Source organism: Tetranychus urticae, chromosome 2 (genome assembly GCF_039701765.1).
Source record: "Tetranychus urticae isolate SD_2017Ah chromosome 2, NJAU_TeUrti_SD_1.0, whole genome shotgun sequence".
Classification (NCBI taxonomy): domain Eukaryota; kingdom Metazoa; phylum Arthropoda; class Arachnida; order Trombidiformes; family Tetranychidae; genus Tetranychus; species Tetranychus urticae.
The window spans coordinates 19,491,484-19,515,744 of record NC_142959.1 but is presented as its reverse complement, the minus strand read 5'-3'; the positions used below and the strand labels follow the sequence as shown (position 1 = coordinate 19,515,744).

The 24,261-nt window shown below is 31.7% G+C and overlaps 3 protein-coding genes and 2 long non-coding RNA genes across 11 annotated transcripts; 4 read left to right on the top strand and 1 right to left on the bottom strand.

The window, feature by feature from the left end:
• Positions 1-4,010: 4,010 nt before the first annotated feature.
• Positions 4,011-5,927, top strand: LOC107370789 (putative ATP-dependent DNA helicase HFM1). The gene has a single exon (XM_015938745.2). The coding sequence runs from the start codon at positions 4,011-4,013 to the stop codon at positions 5,925-5,927; it is 1,917 nt and encodes a 638-aa protein (XP_015794231.2).
• Positions 5,928-6,447: 520 nt separating this feature from the next.
• LOC149094083 (uncharacterized) lies at positions 6,448-7,341 on the bottom strand. Its single transcript, XR_016199011.1, has 2 exons — positions 7,035-7,341; positions 6,448-6,957 (listed from the first exon to the last, which is right to left on the bottom strand). It is a non-coding gene; the product is annotated as an uncharacterized LOC149094083 (long non-coding RNA).
• Positions 7,342-7,391: 50 nt separating this feature from the next.
• Positions 7,392-11,250, top strand: LOC149094082 (uncharacterized). The gene is made up of 4 exons (XR_016199012.1): positions 7,392-7,893; positions 8,019-8,792; positions 9,152-9,197; positions 9,464-11,250. It is a non-coding gene; the product is annotated as an uncharacterized LOC149094082 (long non-coding RNA).
• A 1,136-nt stretch (positions 11,251-12,386) lies between these two features.
• LOC107371677 (junction-mediating and -regulatory protein) lies at positions 12,387-17,506 on the top strand. Of its 7 annotated transcripts, none has more exons than XM_089268064.1 (7): positions 12,387-12,570; positions 12,676-12,767; positions 12,903-12,990; positions 13,745-14,257; positions 14,420-14,981; positions 15,081-15,203; positions 15,414-17,506. In XM_089268064.1, the coding sequence occupies exons 5-7, from the start codon at positions 14,776-14,778 to the stop codon at positions 17,320-17,322; spliced, it is 2,238 nt and encodes a 745-aa protein (XP_089124190.1). In that variant the 5' UTR covers positions 12,387-12,570; positions 12,676-12,767; positions 12,903-12,990; positions 13,745-14,257; positions 14,420-14,775; the 3' UTR covers positions 17,323-17,506. The 7 variants fall into 7 exon arrangements, with proteins under 7 accessions (XP_089124190.1, XP_089124189.1, XP_089124191.1 ...); XM_089268063.1 differs by having other exon boundaries at positions 12,903-13,531; XM_089268065.1 differs by having other exon boundaries at positions 12,694-12,767; positions 12,903-14,257.
• A 1,192-nt stretch (positions 17,507-18,698) lies between these two features.
• LOC107371838 (ras-related protein Rab-34) lies at positions 18,699-20,514 on the top strand. Its single transcript, XM_015939996.3, has 2 exons — positions 18,699-19,369; positions 19,968-20,514. The coding sequence occupies exons 1-2, from the start codon at positions 19,064-19,066 to the stop codon at positions 20,454-20,456; spliced, it is 795 nt and encodes a 264-aa protein (XP_015795482.2). The 5' UTR covers positions 18,699-19,063; the 3' UTR covers positions 20,457-20,514.
• Positions 20,515-24,261: the final 3,747 nt, after the last annotated feature.

Below are 24,261 nucleotides of genomic sequence, written 5' to 3'. Positions count from 1 at the left end.
TAATTGAAGAGCCAGAAAATGAAAACAACTGACAATCCAATTATCCAAACATTATCATAATTATCACCAACTAGAATCAGTTCAATCAATTTAAATCTCATTGGTTGAGTTATCAACATTTTCATTTTAAAATTTCAAAGTCCATCATTTACATTTTCATCTAATAATATCTTGGACTTGGGTGAATCAGATGGAACCTGATCAACTGTTCAATAAATCAACTTTGTGTGCAACAACCAAATTCATTTTTCATTTTCTTGTTCAACTGTTATCTTGTTTTATCTTCAAGAAAACATCATCAACATTCATCAAATAATTTCAAATTCATGATAAAATTATAATATTATTGTTTTTCCTTGAATAACAATAAAAACAACTGATAACTGCACCTTCAATTCTGTGGTTCATTTTTCTTCTTCTTCTTCTTCGTTTCTTTTTAGCTTCTTTGTTCGTCTATTTTTTTGCTCCTTTACTTTCCCTGTTCATGGATAAAACCATTCAAGTGAAATAAGTTGATCATCATCATTATCATCATCATAATCATTATCATCAAGAACCATTTATTTTTTGCCTTTCCTTTTCTTCCTCTTGAAACAGCCAAAACAGAGATTAATATGAATGACCGTAAGTTTTGATTCGTTTAATACACAGAGAAACCATTTGATTAAGGTCACCAATCTAAATGATAATAGGATTTCTTCGGTGATTCAACTTTTCCATTTCATCCTCATCTTCATCCTTTCCTGGTCTCTTCTTGTTTCTCTTCTCGTCTCATTGTAATTTGTTTCAACCTTTTCAATCACTTATTGTTAACAATATTGTTATACATTTCACATGTTTCCTTGTCAAAACACTTTACAGTTTAAACTGAAGTCTAATCATAATCAAAGTCGATTAACATTCAGTTATGTTTCATTGAAATTCATTGATTAAAATGAAAGATTTAGTTTCATGTGTTTTAATTTAGAGACAGAAGAGGAAAGGTTTGCCATTTTATGCTTAACCCAAAAGTCCCAGTCTATCAGTCTTGGGTTTGGGTTCACTGTTTTGCCACTTTACTTTCACCAGTTTCATTCATCATAACAATGAACATTATAAATCAAATTGTGACCTTTGATTGTGATATTAAATTGTTAATCATCAATTGTAGAGGCACAATTTGACAGAATCAAATCAATTTGGCGATTCTCTTCTCTCTTTTTCAAGGAGAAACCCAAATGAAAAGCAGGCAACCATCAATCAATAATGCGATTTTAGTGTTTACTAACAGTTGGTTTGATATTATTATTGAATCAATGAATAACAAGATTGTTGGTCAGACAAGAATCAAGTCGACAGACTGAATCAGTTACGGAAAAGAAAACAAATTAATCAGAAATAAAGTTGAATCTTAATCAACTTTAAACACATAATGATGGTTATAACCGTTAAATTTGGGTTCAACAAAATTGTCTCAATGTTGGTCAGCAATAGTTGCAACTTATTAATACAAGAATAACATTTTTGGTTAATTTTGTTTTGTTTCATGTTGGCTTTTTGTCAACCTTTTTTTTGTTCCAGTTTCAGGTTTCATGTAAATGTGAGTTTGTGATGAAAGCTGATTCTAATAATAATGATATAAGAATGGAAAGGGAAGAAAAGAAAGGATAAAAGTAGCTATGAGATTAATGGTGAAACTTGAATTCTGTCAACAATCGGAAATTGGTCAGGGAAGGAAATAAATATCTTGATATTGTTATCCTTACTCTTTACAACAGAAACCAAAATATATCACCTCTTAATGTAATGATAAGTCACTTGAATCCAGCTTGAATTTACAATTCAGGTCTTTACATAATTTCATTTTATGGTGAAAGCTGGAAGCATTTCATTTTAAGCCAATAATTTCTTCGCCATCTTCTGATTAAAACACTCTTGTTATTCACTAACAAGCTTCAAATTACACTGAAACCATTTAATCAACTGTCAAAACTGACATTACAATTATCATTATTAAGAGTTTTTGGGTTCTTGTTGATGCCACTATTTGCTTTTCTTGTTCAACATTAAGTTAAACCTGGAAACCTTTGGATTTGGGTTTGTTTATGTAGCCTTTTTATGGGTTATTTTTTCTATTATTTTTTGGGTTAAATGTGACAACATTAACTGTGATTTCTATGTGAAATTGATGTGATTAAATGGTGCTCGATGAATAAATGCCATTATGTTGAACAAGAGAAAGATTATTCAAAATTTGGGACAACAAATGATTGTAAAAAATCCAATTGGCTTTGGGTTAAATATCCAAACAGCTGAGGTTCCATAAAATCCTTGGTTTCTTTTCTGGTTTAATGTTGCCAATGTTGAAATAAACATTTAAAAACGAGGGAAACCACTAAATACAAGTTACATTTTGTATTATTTATGGATTAATATTTACTTTGGTTAATGCAATAATAATAAATATTGTATATTATTCAAACTAAATTGTATAATGTATTATGATTATTAAACATTCAAAGTAAACAATTTTAGTCCATTCAACTAACGATACAACACACAAAACTGTAAAGTGAAATGAAGCTTCAATAAAAAAATCACATTTTGTGTTACAAGTTATTTGTATCCAAGTTTAAATTGTTGTTGATGGTGATGATGATAATTTTTAATAATGAATATAACACTGTTAAAATAGTTTGAGAAATCAGTCAAATGTAAATATTGATTGCCATTGGAAAAGTGAAAAATCACGATTTTAGGTTAACATCTTTTTTTTTCGCTGTAAGTTTAACAGGGTTCAGCCGAAATTGCTTTTGTTTCGTTAAAATAACTCGTTAGCTGAAAGTGTAAATAGCTCAAGCTTGAAGCTGATTTTTGCTATTTCTCATTTGATGTGTTTTAGGTTACAATTAATAGTGATTATAATTTAGATTAATGATCATCATTCATAATTAACATTTAACAAGTTGCTGATTAATGGTGTATACATGTTAATTCAAATCGTAATTCAAGTGAGTCCAAAAAGGTTTGTATAACACAAGTTGCCAAAAAATGGATCCAATGGCAGAAAGGATTAACGGTTAATACCAGTAATTTACATTGAACAAGGTTTAACATATAAGCACATTTATTAATACATTTGTCATAATCAACATTGAGAGTGATATAATTTAATTGTTAGTTAAACCATTTGTTTCTTAACCCATTTTTTGCTGTGTCTTGTTTCATGCCTCATCAATATCACTAATAAAATAAAGGGAAACTGTTGAAACTGTTAGTCTGATGTTATAGTGAAATAGTAATGGCGAAAGTTGTACATGGGTTTACAGTTTTAAATTGATGTTAGTTATTTACTTTTTGGAGCAAATAGTTCTGATAAATCATTATACACTGTATTATTTAACATTGAACAAGTAAGAAAGTTAAACTCAATTTGCTATGTAGGGTGAAATTGAGGAGATTAAATTGTTGGTGTTGGACTGGCGATGATGATGTGAATGTCAATCTGATTAAATTGATTGAACCTTATTTTGGTGATGAATATTAGTCCATCACAAGTTGACATCAGATTGGTTTAGATGTAAACGTGATTGTCAACAAAGAAAAAGAGGATCATGATGAGACCGATCAAGAGAGACCAAACATAACACCAAGAAAAACATTGTTTCTGTACAGTCTAAACGAGACAATCAAATCAATCTTAACTCGATTAGTGAACTAGATAACAAAGTAAACTATATACAAGTTCATATACTGATAACAAATAAAGTTAAAGTCAAACAATCAATTGGAAATGAACAACTGTATCAATGAGCGCACATTGATAACTTGATCGTCACTTGCCATTAAAATAATAAATCTTGATGTTCACCCTTTCAAGTATCGATCCGATCGATACTATCCAAAATGAAAAGTAATTGATATCGATTACGATATTTTAGCTTTTTTTTCATATTTCAGAAAATTAATCCATTTATTTTAATTCCAATCATTAATTACATTGATCCCAGTTTTGTTTAAAATATGAAATTATGAAAATAGTGAAAAAAGTAATTGGTTTTTCTTTCCCTGAATCTCTTAGTGATTTCTTCTGTTTACAAAAGCTTAATCTTAAGCTTCCTGAATTGATCAACCAATATTCCGAGGAACGAACAACTTTAATTTTCACTTGTACAAGAAAAGATTGTCAAACAACTGCTGAATTCTTGTCTCAAAACTGTCCATTCAACTACAAGCCATTTCAAAGGGATAAGTTTGCCATACTTTCACAATCTATTGATAACAATAGATTGAAAGCTACTCTACTCAAAGGAATCGGTTTCTATCATGCAGGCCTTTCTCCAGATGATCGTCAAAAACTTGAAATAGCTTTTTTAAATGGAGAAGTTCGTATTATAGTTGCAACAAGTGCTCTTGCCTCGAGTGAAGACCTTTCTGCTCACCTGGTCATCATCAAAGGAACTAATTATTTTATCAATGGAAGCTCTGTTGAATATGAAGAGTCTACTGTATTGCAGATGTTGGACATAGCGGGTAAATCAGAGCTTGATGACTGTGGATGTGCCATCATTTTAACTAGAAAAGAAAACGAGACAAAATATAAAGGGCTAGTTTCAGGGGAAAAGATGATTGAAAGTAACATTTATAATTTTTTCCCCGAAATTTTTATGACTGAAATCGAAAGGAATGCGATTTGTTGTTTGAATGATGCTGTTGGTTGGGTTCGGTCAACTTTTTTTTATATACGAATCCACAAAAATAAGCAATATTATGGGTTGGATCCAAACTGCACAGAGGAGCAAGTGGACCAAAAATTAAAAGAAATCTGCATCAAAGAGTTGAATAGCTTTAAAAAGTACGAGATGATTGAAATAACTGCCGATGGAATTATTAAAGCAACAAAAATTGGCCGACTGATGGCTGCTCAATCGATTTCATCTCAAGCAATGCAACAATTTTTGAAACTTAAAGGGAATGAAAACTTATACGATTTACTTACCGTTCTAACCAGATGCAAAGATCTCAACCAATCCGTCATCTTAAAGACTGCAGATGAAAGAGTTTTAAGTAAATTCAACACTTTTTCAAACTATAATCGTGTGATACGATTTCCATTATCAGGTCCGATAAAAAGCAATGAAATGAAAATTAACGTGCTCATTCAAGTAGTTCTTGGTTGCATTCCACTTCCCGAAGATTTCCCTCTGCTACAAAAAATTGACGAAATGGTTAATATTTGTCAAATGCTCAGCAACTGTTTGATGGACATTGCTTTCATCAAAGCTACAAATCTGAACTTCTTACTAAACTGCATCATTCTGGCTAAATGTTTAAAAGTTGGACTCTGGGAAAACTCGAGATATGTTTGCAATCAGCTTAACGTAGTCAACTCAAAAATCGCTCGCAAGCTAGTCAACGCTAACCTTTGTTCATTTGAGAAAATTGAACACGCTGATCCAAGACTGATCGAAAACGTTTGTCAATGTGATGTTACTTTTGGTGATCATGTAATTGAAGAAATAAAAAGAATTCCGAAATACGAAGTTACTATTGAAAATACCCAGATAACATCAGTTGATTACTCGCAAACAATTAGGATCAAAGTTAATCTTACCAATTGGGAGGTTATTGCAAATGACACTGATAAACTGGGAAAACTTAGTTGTATACTATTAATTGGTGATCAAGACAATGCAATTTTAGTAAAAGAAAGGATATTTACTCAACATTTAATCATGCTGACTGGAGTTTATGAAAAAGATTTCCCAATTCCAGCCTCAGCAGCATCCATTTTCATTCACTTTATTGACGAATTTTATGTTGGAACTGATATTTCATCGGAATATTTTCCGAAATATCTCTTATCTCATGAACAAAACAGCATTCGGAAAATTCAAGCAATCAAACAATTTGATGACATTTTCAATGCATCGCCTAAACTGGAATAATTATTTTATATTTCAATTTCATTTCATTTCAACTTTTATTGAAAATTGACAAATACTTGACTGTCAAGCTTTCTGTTTGTTATTGTTTCAAATGTTCATTGTTTACTATTGTTTTTGTTATTAATCAGAAACTCTATCTGATTGACTCTTAAATTCTGTTATCCCAATGGGGAAAAATGTTTTTATTTTTTCTTTTGATTCTGTTTTTTTTGTTAAAAAGTCAACATTAAATTATTGTTGCCTCTAAACCATCACAGTTGTTTTATTTACCTTTTTTAATGATTAAGGATTACTTTTTAAAACAAAACTTGCACATTCAATTGTTAGGATAACTTCATTTCCTCTCGACTACAATAGTAGCTCAATGTTGAACCTAAATTGAGCTTTATTCAGATATGAGCGAAAAAAGAATCCTATCAACTAAAGGTACTTACAGAATATTGTTAGATAAAAGGAAATGCGTTTAGTTAAAGCTCAGCAGAAGCAAACAAAATTGAGCATTTAGTAATCACAAAACAAGTCAGCTTTTACCTTTGCCAGGTTTTTATTAACCAATTTTGAATTCCTTCAAGTTACTCTATTCACATTGGACTACTTTCACTTGTTTTTTTCTTCATTTCACTCATTCTCATTATCCACGAGCTTTGAAGAACAAGCTCAGAAAATCTCTCTGAAAGTGGGAAAAAATTGATAACACTGTGAGTAAAATTATGCGATTAATTTTATCCAGTGAACCATGAGCAAAAAAGGTCATCAGAATCGGTTAAAAGAGAGTGATTAAAGAGCTAACCAAAGTATTGTTGTTATGTATATAAACCATGCTTTTGCTGCTGTTTATGCTCATCAAATGGTATAACATCAATTGAAAAGACTCCAGAATAAAGAAGTAATGGTTGTTGGTAATTTTTTTTGGTTAAATTTTGGTTTCATTCAAGTCAGGAGATATTATTGTTCTAGGATGAGCCATTAGTCTCTGATGATTCCTTTTGTTGTTACCAATTTATCGTTGGACCCTTTTTTGTCTGTATTCCTGTGTATATGATATAAAAAGAGATAAATAGAGATGAAAACATGAGACAGAAAGCAGGATAATCTTTTTATTCTTACTTGATAATAGCATATTGACCGTAAATGAGAGTGGACCGAGTGGACATAGAACGATGAGAATGAACAATAACAATATAAGATCATTGAGATGACCTTAAGACAAAGGTTACTGGATACAAATACAAGACACCGGAGTTGGTCGATGTAGCCAGTCAGACGATGAAATTTAAACTAATTTAGACTCGTAGTCAGTCAGTCGATGAATATCTGACTTAGGTTTCCAACAAATTCATTTAATTATAATCTGAAAAGATTTATCCGCCAATAAATTATCAAATTTATAATGGATCCATTATTATCGATACGATCCAAGATGGAAAGTAATTGATATCTATTCTGATATCTTTAGCTTTTTTTCTTGCAAGTTGCAACTGTTTTCTGTGATGAAAGTCAATCGATTCATTTTACCTTCATTAGTATTTTAATTGAAGTGTTTCATTATTTAAATTTATTATTCAAAAATTGTGTTTTAATCTTCGCTTTCTTGGAAAGTTCAGTAATTCCGATATATCTAATTCTTCAATATGTTTATTGATTCATCTTGAATCTTTTGAAAAAGTAATGGACCAAAAAAATGGCTCTCCCAAAGATATAAAACTTTGGATGTTTACAATGGTTAAGAAGCTTAACTGCTCTATTGAAACCTCAAGTTCATCCAATTACAACTGGTTAATTAAATGGTAACAATGGATTTTTTTGTTTTCTTTGGCCTCTCAATGCGATTATTTTTCACTTCATTGCAATTGTTTGTGTGCTGCGCCTGTTTGTTTTTATTTACAATGGTAACTTTAGAAGGCAGAGCAATTTGAAAGTGAAAATAATAAGTTTGGCCAAAAGAAGAGGAATTGCAATTTCGCTGGTCAGTTTGATTTGAATCAATCTCCTTTGTTTGTAACGTTTTTATATACTTTTTATACTTTTTTTCTCTTTTATCCTTTTCCTTTTCTCTGATTTTCTTTTCTTTTCTTTCGCAACCCATTTTAGGCTCTCAATCAAGTTACCTCTGAATTTGATCAGCAGACCATTTCACCATTAACCTGAAAAATAGTCCAATGTCATCAAATAAACATGTAAAATCTTTTAAGCTGTGAATGTTTCAACTGGTCATTCCCAAATAACTAGCTTGGTGGACGAGAAAAAAGGAAGAATAATAAACTTCATCCAACATCAATCATTCTTAGTTTCTCCATGGTTTTGTGGTTATTTACGTTATTTTGTCCTCAAGAAGAAAAAAAGCAAAGTAACCAGATTTTCACTTAATTTCAACGCCATTTTGATTTGCGTACATCAACTTGATAACTTTTGAAAAATTTTGATTTCAAATCATGTTCAACCAAACCTGACTTTTACCAGCCTGGCTTCAAGTGAAAGCTTTTACCAAAAAAATCTCCAATGAAGTTGCCTCGATTCAATGGTTGCCACTTCCAGAGTCTTCAATCAATTAACTGTGTTTGACCTCAACTTATTCCCAAGATTCAGCTAATCAAGGATAGTATAACAGATTAGCTCAATTGATTAAAATGAATGCTATTAACAAACCATGGATTGAAACAATCAATGAAAGATCAGCACTATTGGATTTGGAAAATTAAAGTCAATTTGAATCAATTTGGATCCAAAAATAGTTGCAAGAGTTTAACATCATTCCTTCACTGGCTCTAGAGTATAACCTGAAAATTTTAAGTAACAATGAAAGTAAATGTTTTTGCTTTAGCAGCGTGTTTAGTTTATTAATGAAATTACACTAAAATCATCAAGGTAAGTTAATTGTGAATTAAATTTATTACAATGTGTTTAAGCAATTATTCTGTTCTATCCATGATGATAGTCTGAACAAATAGGAGATGCTGAAGAAAAGGAAAACAGACTGGTTCAAGAGAAGAGTTGAATAGTCAGTAATTGATAGTTCTGGTGACATTGAATTTAACCAGAAATAGACGAGTTGGTTATTGTTTGTTGTTGTTTTTCTTGATGATAGTTGATGAAAAAAAGACGATTAAGAGTACGAAGATTGATTGTGATTTTAGGTTTAATGTCAAGAAGACAAGAATTGAAGTGTGAATCGTTGTCAGAGTTTACTCTCTTATCCTTTCTTTTTTCTTTCTCTCTCCCATCAGAATTGAATATAATATCTTGGATGGAGAAGCGTTTCAGCCAAATAATGTGAGTATCATGAAAATGGAATAAGTTAGTTGAAAGAGTTTACTAAAAGGGATGGCGAAAAAAACAAGGATAAAAGATCATGCATCACTCAAAAGATGATCATCATCGTTTATCCAACATCCTCTTTACAGCATTTTGCCTCTTTTTCCTTCATTACAATCAGCTGGTTATTTCTATTTCTTTCATCGTTCATTATTTTTGTGCTTTTTGTGCTTATTCTCTTTTTTCTCATTCTATTTCATTTCATTATTTCAATATCAAAATAGGAACAGGTTTCACCATTGGTCAAGAATTCCATTACAATTTTTGCTCTTCAGCCTTACCTAGCCATGACGATATTAACTTTACCCATCACCAGTTTATCATTATTGTTATGGCATGAATTGAATTTTTGATGTCTATGGATAACAGGAGACAACAATTAATATCACAAGATGATCAAGAAAGATTACCTTACATTACAAAATGGTCCTGAATACAATCCAAATCTCAACAATTAACCAAAGGAAACTCGCTTCACCACCAATGGATCTGATTCAACATTTAGATTCTGGTTTCATCATTTTAATCTTTCAACGTTAACAATCCCATGAATGCTGTTGATTAAAAATTGATCGTTCAAATGTTTCATTTGTAGCCAGTGCAATGTTGATCTAAAAAGCTTAGTTTCTAATAAGGATTTTTGAGGATAGGAAAATAACAAGCTATTAGCAAGTTCACATTAGATTATTTGAACATTTGTGCTTTTTCAACGTTCAACATTAACTGATATAAGTATATTAAATCTTGAATGGATTAGATGATAATCTTGTATCACTCCCAATCGAGACATATTTATATGAATGTAAGTGTTGAACATTATCTTCTAGGTGTGGTTAACGTTGAGAGAAAAAGATTAAAATGATTTTTTTGTTTCAAAAATAATTTAACCCAATGGCTAAACTATTGGGTTAACCAGTGTAATCAAAATTTACTACTAAAGTAAATCAGTTTCCATTCTTTTCCTTTCTCATCTTCCCTTGCCATAAATGGTTTTCACTCACTCACTCTATCCTTTCACCTTCTTATCTAACATCATAAAGATCTGAAATCATCATCAGATGATTTCATACTCATTCCTGTTTACCACTTATCCCTTTTACTTAAACTTCATCTTGATCTTCCTCCGTATTTCACTCCCGCTCCTTTTACTCCATTAATCTTGATTAAGAATCAGAAGAGGTTGATGAGTTTTACCCTCTCTTCCTTTACCTCTTACCAGAACTCACCAAGCAACACAACTTGATCATCATCTTTATCATTTTTCCCCTCATCGGTTATATTTTTCTATTCCGATGAAGACGGAAATCATTTCTAACATACTTATTCCTTCCTTTCAGCAAATCTTACCTTCATCATATTCACCAACTAATCTGTCAACTGGCAAAAAATCAACACTCACTGTTTCAATCCAGTAATCTTTCCTTCTTTACTTATTGAAATGATTCCATTGGTAACCAAGTAAAGTTCAGTCCATTAGACCTTTTTTAAACCATTTAATCATTCTTTTTCTTTCTCTTTCAGGTTACCGATGTTAATAGAGTCAATGATGTTTCCATTGAACGATGAAGGATAAAACATATGTAAACAAGCAGTAAAGAGACGAGTCAATGAAGAGGAGGCAACACAGAGACAGATAAATGTATTAATATGCTGTTAATAACAACTTTGGAGACTCAAATGATTACATTTTGATACTCTTATATTGCTATTGCTAATATTGTCATCAACCATTGTTATTGCCAGTATTAATCTAACCGGAAGGGTAATACCATGATATCATTGTTATTGTTTATATGATATCGGGTTCAGTTGAAATTACATGGTAAGAAAGAGGAAAAAGGTTAACTTCTGGAAAGATTTTAGGTTCTGATGCTTTGATGGTTATGCAAAATAAGATTGATGAGGTGAAGAAAAAATGTTTCTCAGGCTAAGATTATTAATACTTTGACTATTACTTAGATATTAGTTCAATACCTTTATTTACTAAGCTTTTCTTCTTGTTTCTTTTTCCTTCTTAGCTTATCGTCTTTGGTTGTTCATGGTAAGCTTTGAATTGGTGGAAGCAAAAACAACAACAACAATATAGCCATTCCATGCATATGAAAACATAATCATTACTGGACTCTACACTTTGGCGTGCCTTTATCATATACCTTGGTGAATAAAGGGAAACAAATTGATGTTTGAGTGTATTTATGATTTATACATTAATTTGTATTGACAAAATACCTTTTGATTAAGAGATTGATTCAATTATTAATCATATCAATATGGATTTGTCTCTTAACTGAGAATATGAAACATTTAGATAAATGTTTTGCTCAACATTTAATATCTTGTTATAATTGTTTCTTTTTTTCAGATTCGGGTTCAATTTGTAAACATTCAGTGAATTTAGTCAACAGGAAAAAATATCTTATCATGATTAATATTTGTGTTTTGTTTGATGATGATTGAGATTTTCAATCATTTGAATACATTTATTGTTATAATGATACAATCTGGAGGCGAGAAAAAAAGTCAAATGGTTAAAGTTTACAATGAAATTGAAGGTTTTGTACGTTTTTATATTATTTGGGTTTAAATATTGACAATATTTGAACACTTTTCATTTATTTTTCTTTGTACCCAAAAATGATAAATAACTTTCACTTGGTTTCAACAGTAGCTTCTCATTTTATTTCATTTCAAAGGTTAAAGGTAATGTATTTCTGCATTTTATTTGAGTAAATATTATTGAAAAGGTTTGATGTGAGCTAGAAGTCCCATTTCTCATATTGGTTTGATTAAAATCAATCAATTCCATCTGATTATTTACTGAATTTTCAATATTTGTGAAAAAAAGGTAAAAAAACATAAATTTTGAAACAATTGTAGCAAATATGTTTGTAGCTTCTCAATCGATACAATCAAAAGATTAATTGCTAGCAACTCATTGATGGGAAGTGGGGACATTAAAGCATTTAATATAATGATATTTTATATCATTCAACCAATTGTATAATTAGCTCATTATCTTAGTCAGCTTACTTATCAATGATAAATGAAATCAATTAGGCACATTAGATTTATTTCACCATTGACACATTTCCATTAAAGACGGTGATGTGGAGATTACCCCTTTCTGGGAGTCTTACAACAGAATCTGTTGAACAGATGACGAGGGAAACCATCAAGTCAACTAATCTAACGGATAATTATATCATCTTTTCATTATTAACGATTTATGTTATTGGTTTAAGTAACTTACTTTGTATCTATTTATAACTATGGTCACCAGCGTGCTTCTAATCATCTAGTTTCCGTCCAGGTCTAATCATCTAGGTTTTGGGTGAGTTATATTTTGGATTTTTCACAGTTTTTAAGAAACACTAATACCAACAGTTAATCCATTGCTATTGATAATCTTGTTTCTCTTTGTTTCTAATCTTATAAGGTTGATCCTTAATTACAGAACCTCTTCGATGGATGGAGTATAATTGGTAACAATACAATAAATACTACAATAATTTTGTGCTACATGTAACGGTAAGTTTAGTTGCCTATTTTGAAAGGCTTTGTTATAGATTTTGTTAACATCGCGTAACTCATTTCATTTTTTTCATTTTTCCCTATTCATGTTCTTAATCTTAATAAAAAAATATCATATGATTCATGATGCAGAATAAAGGGGTTTGGTATAGATGATAATTAATGTTTCTGGCTGGTTAAAAGAATTCAACTCTTGGCTCATTAATTTTTAATAATTTGTGTAAGCTTGATCAAGAGTTTGTAAAGACTTTAAAATGTGTTCAGTTTGAGATCAATAATGCTCCCTGGAAACGTTTAGAGAGCTGAATTTTACACCAAATCCTGCTTATTCATCTATTCATCTGAAAAACAAACAAAGGATAAGATGAACAATCCATTCTGTTCATATTTAAAGTTCCAGGGCTGATACTGAATCTTAAAATTCAATAAATCAATCAAAATCGACTTCCTTGCTGGAACAAAAATAACGTAATTCAACTGAACCATTTGATGTTACAACTGATCTTACAATCTTAATGTTACATTGTTAATGTTATGCTTATTCTCGAGGTGTCAGTTGATACAGAAGTTACAATTGGAATTGCCGTTGTAATTATTGCAGATATGGATTAAGCTGTTCTCGATTCTGCTAATAATTATATTCGCGGTGTTACATTCACTTAACTTGAGTAAATTGGGAATGTGAAAGATCTGGCTGGTGATTGATTTTGAGATTAAGAAGCATTTTCTTGGAAGAAATCTCCAGTTTTCATTATTTCTGTGTAAATGCTCTATTTTTCATGATCCATAAATAAATAGCTGCTATAGTTCAGTATGATTACTGGCTAAATGTTAATCATACTAGAAAAAGTAAAAAAAAATAAATAGTTCAATGGACTCTTCAAACAGTATGATGAACACAGAATATACCGAAAAATATATCTTTTGATGAATTCGATTCATGGGAAATCTTGTATATTTTTTTCTGTCTGCAGCAAAAGATTCAAATTCAGGAGGATTTATTGGGGTAAAGATGGATTTGAATTGCAATTCTGTACATAAAGTAGATTCAGCAAAATGAATAATTTATCCAGAGACACAAGAAATGGAGATGAACTTACAAGCAATAATGCAACTTTGTTTTTATCCAAGTTTGAATTTCTTCTTCTGGTTAAAGTGTTCCTGTCAGACTCTATCGGATCAACTTGGAATGAAATTTCATCAACATTAAAACCTATTGAACTACTAATGGTAAAATATTTCTTACTGTAATTTTACATTTGCATCCTTCAAATAGACTGGCTCGTTACAGAAATGGCTGAGATGAGCTGAGGATGGCTTTATCGTGCTTTAATTGAATTAAAAAGTTATGGAATCCTGTTTGACCCGATTAATGACACAACTGTCGATGATACATTAGACCGTTCAATTGTGTATAATTCAGAACAGTTGACTTGATGATTACCATAATTTGAGTTGACATTGGGAATAAAAAGGTATATTGTAAGGTATCTGATTCAATTTATTGTATACCAAAAACCTTGTGTTTGATCATCAAATCAATTGCATCCATTTTATCCAAAATCATTTTAAAACTTGTCCATCAAACAAGATCATCATCCATAATCTTCATTTCTTTATTTCAAATTTTCTTGTCACTTCAAATTCAGTGTTTTCTGTCTCATCTCATTGTTCATTGGAGTGAAAACAAAAAGACGCCCATGCATTACATTTACGTTATTTGCATGACCTGTTCCTGTGACACTGTATTTTTATTCAATCCAAAAAATTTGAATTGATTAATCTTACGAATCAATTTGATTGAGCACAATGAAAATCTTTAATGTTTGAACCTTTCATCAAGCGTAAATATTTCAACGGTCCCTTAAGAAAACGAAAGAAAGATTGTTTTGTTTATGTTTCTTGTTTTCGGCTGCAGCTATTTTTTTACATTTAATTTTTCTTTCTTATTAAGTCATTTCAATATGTGTCTGATTGTAGTTTTAATTGTGTAAATAGATCAATTATGGACCATTTTAATAGTTTAGATGACTGGGTTGCAGTAAAACGTGATATATTTTTGAACGAAGGTGATTTCACTTTTGGTGATTCGAGTAAAATAAAATTTCTTGTTGCTTATAATTCAATTGAGCAAAAACTAGCAATAACATGTATTCAAGGAAGTCGTAAGGCAAGTGATATCAAGCCTAAATCTATGGCCTGCTGTATTAGGTTTGTAATTTTACTTTTTGCGTCATTACTTACAATCTCGATTATTTATTTGAATAAAGCAACTTTTACCAATTTCTAACTCTTTTTTTCAATTTACAGTGTACAATCTCTGAGAGCAATTCATAATCAGCTGAAAATTGTGCATCCAATTCTTGATGCTCATTTTCCAGCGAATCTCGACGTCTCCGAAGGATTTTTTCCAAATCTTTTGGCAACCTTTAGGTAAATAAGCTGGAGTTATATCTTATGTCTGTAACATAACATCAATCGTAACATTTTCACGTCAAAGCCTAGATTATTTTGTTTGGTACATTTTAACTCGCAAGATTTGACCTCTCGTTCCTACAATTCCTTTCTAATCGTACTAACTTAATGGTTTATTGGGTTTCATTTCACTAACAATTCTTCACAAATGTCAACTGACTTTTTCAGTTATTATATTCTTAGAGCTCAGGAGGATGTTGACCCAGAAACATGTAATGCAATTGAAAACTACCTCGAATCAGCATTATCAATCGTTGGAAAGGGACTTCTTATGGCTCTTCTATTTGATGATGACAACGATCCTTTGAGTGATTTCGAAGAAGATATCCAAGAGTTAAGATTGAAAGGCTACGAGAATGTCGTGCAAAGCTCTCTCAGAGACCTGGAGGACGTTTTAAGATATCGAGATCGAGCTCGAAACATGAAAGAGTTAGTAGCTGTTTACAAACTGGAAGATGAAGCAATATCTGAGTTGTGTGTTGCCATCTCGGAAAAATATAATTTCCAGCTACAACCTTTTCTGCAACTACGAGAAATGGCTCATAATCACATCAAGCAAGCTAAGAGTCGTATTATTGATCCTGATCTTGGAAATCGTGTTAAAGTCCAATCACAGAAAGAGTTAGAGGAATATAATGACCAATTTTTAAGTGCGAATGGTGCTCTACAGCATCTATATCAAGAATATTATCGAAAAGTCGTTGAACTCATTTCCAGTCAAATAACTCGTATGAAAGAAGACCAACAGCGTTTTGGAAAACTAAATTTTAATCTTGAAGGAGGCCCTGTAAGGATGTTAAAATTACAAATTTTGCATAATCAAGAAGTTTTGAAACTCATGAATACGGTGAAAGCAACTAAAGAATATCATCGAGATCAATTGAAGAAGTATTTTAAGTCACTTGATGCTGGTGAAAAATCTACTTTTGAACAAGAACTAAAGCGAGCAGAGCTTGATATAATCAATACGCGGCTTGAAATTCTTATGGAGGAAGAAAAGTTACTCAAGAAAAGGCTTGATTTATTGGAGAATTCAGAAGATATAGATGATGATATTTTTCATGACGCAGTTGAGGAGGCTCAAAATGCTAATCCTGTTGCTGATGATAATCCCTCAAACAATAGATATAGTAAATCAAGATTAATTGATTTATTGAAGGAAAAACGCCAATTATTAGCTCGTCGTCGCGCTCATCTTCGTAACAAAAAGACTGCTTTATTGACTGAACCAAAAGAACCAGAAGAGCAACTGAAGGAAGATACAGATCACCAGACATTAGAAGAAAGTTCTAGCGAAACCCAAGTAAAACCAATTACTAAAAAGACACTTTATTCAAATGAAGGAGACAAGAAAAGAGAAGAAATCCACAAAAAAATTCGCCAGAAAACCTTACAAAGGCTAAAAACATTCCGGATGAGAAGTAAAAATTTCTGTGATGACGATAAATTTTTTGAAGACAAACCAGCAAATCCTAATCAAAATTTACCACCTTACCCATGGATTGATAATACTAAAATTTCTGAAGATACTCCATTACCTCCTCCACCGGATCTTGAACTTGATCATATTGATCGAGAAGCCTCATGTACAAAAAATAATGTGATTAATGATGTGGAATATCTTAAGCCTTCTATATCCGAGTCTAACGTAAATAAATTGATCGTCAATAGTGGACATCAGCCTTCTTCATCTTGTAATCAACCATCAACATCTCCCTCGTCAATCCCACCTTTTGTCTGTCCACCGCCACCACCGCCGCCGCCGCCGCCTCCACCTCCTCCTCCTGCTCCATTTTGTTCGCTCTCTAAACAACAAAGAGATAAAGCATTCGAATCTTGTATGGAAAAAAGTTTGCGGACAAAATCCATTGATAACTGTTCATCCAATACCATTGATCTTTCAGAAATATTAAATGCCCGAGATAGATTGAAAAAATGTCAGCCCATTACAAAAGAGATCAGTGAAGCCAGTCAAGTTGCTCAAAATTTAATGTTTGCGTTGAACAAAATAAGATCTGTTAGATGTGATTCCGATGAAGAATCAGATGAAGATGAAGATTCAAATGATTTCGACTGATTTTTTGTAGCAATATTTTTCAAATACTACTTACAAGTAACTTGTTAGATCATCGCCTTCCACATTAACCCAAAAATTATTATGACTATTTTTTAGCTAAATATTTTCTATTTAGATGATGTAATTAAATTTATAAATATTGTAATCTAGAAAATATAAAATTGTTTAAAATCTATTTAAATCAAACGTAAAGCATTATTTCACCTAAAAAATGTAACCTTGCCTTTTGTTATAATTGCATGTTAAGCTTCATTTGACTGAAATTTCTCTGGGAAACAAAATTGGCAATTTAAAACAGTAACACAAAAAATTAGTAACTTGAAATTATTCAACAGAGTCTAGATTATAAATTACTTAATGGATAGAATAAAATTAAATTTGAATTTTAGTTCGTACCAAAATAAAGCAAAGCTAAGATAACTTAATGTTACAATTCAGTTTAGTTCAATGCCGCTCATAATATGTTACCTCTCAAAATTTAGTAGTCGATGTCATTGTTTCCCACTTGAAATGGATTCTTTTGTCAGTTTCACAAAGTCACACTCATATTCAAATTCACCAAGCATGATTCGAGCAAAATTAATTATTTTTGATAATATTTTTCCTTTATTTAGCTGTGTTTTTCAATGATCATCAATGATCTTGAAATGAAAGAACATGAAAAGGTATCAGATAGCTGCTTAAGAACACACATAATTGTGAAAATTCAAAAACAAGGTTAAATATTGTGCTATTGCAATCAATAATGTGTGTTTGTTGTTATCCTATTGTCATGATTGCTGATAAAATTACTCAAAAGACGCGACTAGACAGCCAGACAAACAGCAAGCTTGTTTTGAACAAAAATCTGTTCCCAAATTTAAGCTGAAAAGTAATCGTAATGAGCTAATTCTAGAGATGATTTAATCGATTTACCCAAATTGGTTGCATGAAAATTAGTGTAAAAAATTGTAAACTTGAAGCGTAAACAAAACAAAACACAAACGAATCACATTAACATTAAAATGTTACAATATAATTAAGCAACAAAAAAGGCTAAATATGGAAATTGGTGAGTTAATTGTGAAAAATGATCACCATTATTATTAGGAAGTTTATCAAAATTGGATCCATTGGATTGATTCAAAATACAAGTCAAGAAAACATTTGCAATAAACAATAGATTCCCTCACATAGACAGCTCCATGAGAAGGAAGAAGAAGAAGAAGAAGAAGATGTTTAAGATGATGATTGTGAAAGACTCTTTACATAATTACTTTGATTAGCTATTAAGTTATCTGGTTTCTAGGTAGTTTTGTCGAGTATCAGTTGCTAGGAGAGACTGGAAGAAGAGAAAGTTTAATGAAGATGAGAGAAATGAAAAACTAAATCATAATTATGATGCGTAGTTGTAAAGTTAAGCTGCAAAGTTAAGCGGGATTCCCGAGCTGTTAAGGCCTGATTCTGTTCAATTTTTCTAGTCGACTGTTTTCTCCACCATCATCAACAACAATAACATCATCACCATTGCCATCATCAACGCCAAAAACAACATCAAACCCATCGACTTGGTTCCTTACCATTATTTTTATCATCCAAACCATTTTCACTGCAACTTTGTTTTTGTACCATTTTTTGACACACATTTGACAGTTTCATTGTTTCCTCCAGGTCATCCAATCATCATCCATCATCTCTCTCATTAGTGTCTAATCATTGTCACCACCAACCATTATCAACATCAGTCTAACCTTGATGATCAATGGAAACGGACTCCATATTGATTCCACTTGTACCTTGGGCCTATGACAATAACATTACTCCCTATGAAAATACTTGTTTTGATGGTGAAGTTGAACAATACATTGAAAATGAAATACTCTCCCCTGACCGTAAGATACCTTTAAGAGTGGCCAAGTGCATCATCATTGGACCAGTTTCAGTGGGTAAAACTAGTTTAATCAGGCGACTTGGTGCCAATGGATATGGATTGAAGCAACGACCAACCATTGGAATTGACTATTGGGTACAAAAATTTGAAGTTCTTGGGACACCTTTTCGTCTTCAGGTAAAAAAAACCTTTGTTTCCAACCATTTAACTAGATTCATATTCATTGAGATGATGATTGTATCCTTCAACTAAACAAATAGCTTTAACTGGCTATTGGCAAACATTTACTCACCTGTTGATTGTTAGGTTATATCAATAATTAATGTTTCATGTATAAACATATTGAAGCATTTCACTTTTTCTTTTCCACTCGCTGTTAACCTTATAAGCAACTTTGCTTTTTTTTGTTTCCCACAACTTTTTGCTGGTAAACCTTTAAAATAATAATGTATTAATCCTAAATCAACAACCAGTAATCATGCTCTTGTTCAATATATCTTTACTTCCCTTATTTTCATTATGACTCAATGACAATCACTGATTTACCCTTTTCAATTGCTATTAACTTGAAGAACCTGAGCTTATCTGTTAACTTTCTTCATCTTCATTATTTCCCTTCCTTTCAGTGAACATACGTAAGTTGCTTTCAAGTTACATTCATCACTAATGATATTTGTATGAATGATAGTGATCTTGTCTAAACAGAAACAGTATGCTTTAACTTTGCCATATGATTAATGCTTTATTATGCTTTTATTATTGTATATCACAATAGATTTGGGATACAGCAGGATTGGAAAGGTACAACAGTGTAACCAAAAGCTTTTATCGAGATGCTCAGATCGTCATCATGCAGTTTGACCTGTCCCGTCCTCATACTCTTAATGAGTTGAAAGAGTTTGTTAGAGATGTTTTAACGGTTAACCAAGAGGAAAGGTTGCTCATCTTTCTGGTTGGATCCAAGAAGGATTTAATCAGTGAAGCTCAATGTCGTGTCTTGGAGAAGGAAGCTGCTCAAGTGGCTAAACAGTTTGAAGCTGAATATTGGTCCGTGTCCAGTCTGACTGGTAAAAATGTTCAAAATTTATTCTCTCGGATTGCTGCTTTAGCCTTTCTTAAGATGATCAAAACTGAGATAGAGATTAAAGAATCGTTTAGGAATGAAGATTCCAGATTAGCCATCATGTGTCCAGAACAAATGACACCTGAGCCACCCTTGAAGCATAAAAAAAAGTTTAACTGCTGCCATTGTAATATAACTTAGAATTACTTTTGTTTCTAATTTAATTTTCAAAAAAATTAATAAAAAAAATCTTATCCAACTAAGTGTTTATTCATTCATAATGCTTGTGAGTGTAACATGAAACCTTGTTCACTTCTTCACGTGTAAACTAACCAACCATTAACGCGACATTACTTTGTACTGCTTTCAATGACAACCGAGTAAAACAAAGCTCTCAAGGCTATTCAGATGGATCAAGGAATAAATTGTTCATTTGAAATCCATATTTAAAGCCGATCAATCATGAAAGAAACTTGCTCAACATCAAATCACCGTTAAAATTGGGAATCTAATTCTAACTGTTTAAAACATAATCATAAAGTTGCACAAATTTTGCTGGTAAAAGTTTTGTACAAAAAGTATCATAAAAATAGGATTTCTAATTGATTCATTTATCTAAAATACATTTAACTAATTATGATAAACTTCAACATTAATTTTTATGTTAAAATTTCTAAAATGTAGACATTCTGTGCATCGGTTAGTTGTTTGTCACTAAAAAGACACAAATTGAAACAAATGGGCAAAAACGGGTGAAAATTGCCTTCTTTCAAATTTAGATTATGTTGATTTGTAGAACCATAAGAACTCAGTCTATTTGTGCAATTTGAAAGTTTCTCTGATCAACAGTTTTCGAGAAAATCGCGGTCAAAGTTGAAACTTTGATCGCTTATTGCACAACTACAGTAGCAGATTTTTTCATGTAGCTAACTTTATTGATATTTCTTTTGATGCCAAACTTGAAAATGGTCTTATTTTAAGAAATAACATTTTCTGTTTCTATAAAACAGAACAAGTTCGATTTTCAGTTAAACTTTCCGTATTCTGTGGCCATAAATGTTAGAGAGCTCAAACTTAAGTTTGACCAACAAAAATTGTTGTTGCATGATATAGAATGAATAGTTTTTTCATTTCATGGATAGTTCTCTTGATTACGACCATTGGTCATAAAACTTTGAGACTCGATATTTCGAGAATGGCATCACTCACAGTCATAATTCTTTTACCAATTTAATCCTTTACTAATTAATAACTCGATGCAATTTAATATCTTTCCATTAGTGCAGTTGGGTTATGATATTTGCGTCTTAAATGCACGCGAAACACCTTATTCAACAAAACAAATGCATCTCAACTCATTGCTTTGCAAATAAACCAATTTTCTGGTTAAACCCGCAAATCTAATACAAAGAATGCTGCCAAAAGGCTCGAAGTTTTGAGTAGAGAGTTTAAACTTGGTAAGTTTGTAGGGAAACAAAAGGTGAGTCTATTGGTACCATTAAATAATTCATTCGATGAACAGTTCTCTAGAAAATTGAGGTCAAAGTTAAAACTTCGATAGCCTTTTGTGCAGTTGTGTGACCAGATTTTTTCAAGAAACTCATTTTGGCGATGTTAATTTTGCTATGAAACCAGAAAATGGACATATTTTGGTAAATAACATTTTCTGTTTTCTTCAAAACAGATCAGTTCGATTTTTAATTAAACCTGTCGCATTCTGTCACTGTGCAAGTTAGAGCCCTGAAACTTACTATTGGCCCAGTAAAATTGTTTGGGCACAACATGAATTGTTTAAATTATTCAATTTATCGACAATTCTCTTGATTTTGGCCATTGGTCATAAAACTTTGAGACTCGATACTTCGAGAATGGCATCCCTTAAAGTCATAATTCTTTTACCAATTTAATCCTTTACTAATTAATAACTCGATGCAATTTAATATCTTTCCATTAGCACAGTTGGGTTATGATATTTGCGTCTTAAATGTACGCGAAACACCTTATTCAACAAAACAAATGCATCTCAACTCAATGCTTTGCAAATAAACCATAGAATAAAACAAGATCTTGAATGAATTAATATTTCAATCTATTATAGCACATAAAGAAATCTATCGTCTTGCCAAGAATGGTGATTGTGGGTGATATCGTTCTCGAAATACTGAGGCTCGAAGTTTTTAAGTCAATGGCCAAAATTGAGTGACCTATTGATAACTTGTGAAAAGTATTCAGCTAGTAATGTGAAGCAACACTATTTACACAATGTTAATAAGTTTGAGCTCTTTAACTTTCACGATGACAGAACAAGCCCGGTTTAACTGTAAATCGAACTAATCTGTTTTACAGAAAAAGAAAAGTTTTATTTCTGAAAACAAGTCCATTTTCTGATTGAGGATCAAAAGTTACGTGAACAAAATGAGTTTCTTGAAAAAATCTGGTCACACAACTGCACAAAAGGCTATCGAAGTTTTAACTTTGACCTCAATTTTCTAGAGAACTGTTCATCAAATGAATTATTTAATGGTACCAATAGACTCACCTTTTGTTTCTCTACAAACTTACCAAGTTTAAACTCTCTACTCAAAACTTCGAGCCTTTTGGCAGCATTCTTTGCATTAGGTTTGCAGGTTTAACCAGAAAATTGGTTTATTTGCAAAGCAATGAGTTGAGATGCATTTGTTTTGTTGAATAAGGTGTTTCGCGTACATTTAAGACGCAAATATCATAACCCAACTGTGCTAATGGAAAGATATTAAATTGCATCGAGTTGCTAATTTGTAAAGGATTGAATTGGTAAAAGAATTATGACTTTAAGGGATGCCAATCTCGAAGTATCGAGTCTCAAAGTTTTATGACCAATGGCCAAAATCAAGAGAATTGTCGATGAATTGAATAATTTAAACAATCCATGTTGTACCCAAACAATTTTAATGGGCCAATAGTAAGTTTCAGGGCTCTAACTTGCACAGTGACAGAATGCGACAGGTTTAATTAAAAATCGAACTGATCTGTTTTGAAGAAAACAGAAAATGTTATTTACCAAAATATGTCCATTTTCTGGTTTCATAGCAAAATTAACATCGCCAAAAGTCATAAGTTTCTTGAAAAAATCTGGTCACACAACTGCACAAAGTGCGATCGAAGTTTCAACTTTGAAATCGATTTTCTCAAAAACTGTCGATCGGTCGCACTATTTGATAGCATCAATCGACTCAGTTCTTACATCTCTACAAACCCACCAACTTTATCACGATATGAACGCTGTTGAACCATGATATTGTGGTCTTAAGTGCAAGCGAAACACCTTATTCAACAAAACAAATGCATCTCAACTCATTGCTTTGCAAATAAACCAATTTTCTGGTTAAACCTGCAAACCTAATGCAAAGAATGCTGCCAAAAGGCTCGAAGTTTTGAGTAGAGAGTTTAAACTTGGTAAGTTTGTAGAGAAACAAAAGGTGAGTCTATTGGTACCATTAAATAATTCATTTGATGAACAGTTCTCTAGAAAATTGAGGTCAAAGTTAAAACTTCGATAGCCTTTTGTGCAGTTGTGTGACCAGATTTTTTCAAGAAACTCATTTTGTTCACGTAACTTTTGATCCTCAATCAGAAAATGGACTTGTTTTCAGAAATAAAACTTTTCTTTTTCTGTAAAACAGATTAGTTCGATTTACAGTTAAACCGGGCTTGTTCTGTCATCGTGAAAGTTAAAGAGCTCAAACTTATTAACATTGTGTAAATAGTGTTGCTTCACATTACTAACTTCGATTGCCTTTTATTAAGCTATAGAAGCAAATTTTTACACGGATCTTATTTTAGTGATGTTTCTGCTGATTGCAAACCTAAAAATGATCTTATTTTAAGAAACAACATTTTCTGTTTCCGTAAAACAGATCAAGTTCGATTTTCAGTTAAATGTACCGATTTCTTTGACCGTCCTGATTAGAGAGCTAAAACTTAGTATTGGTCCATTAAAATTATTTGTACACCTCATGGATTGAAT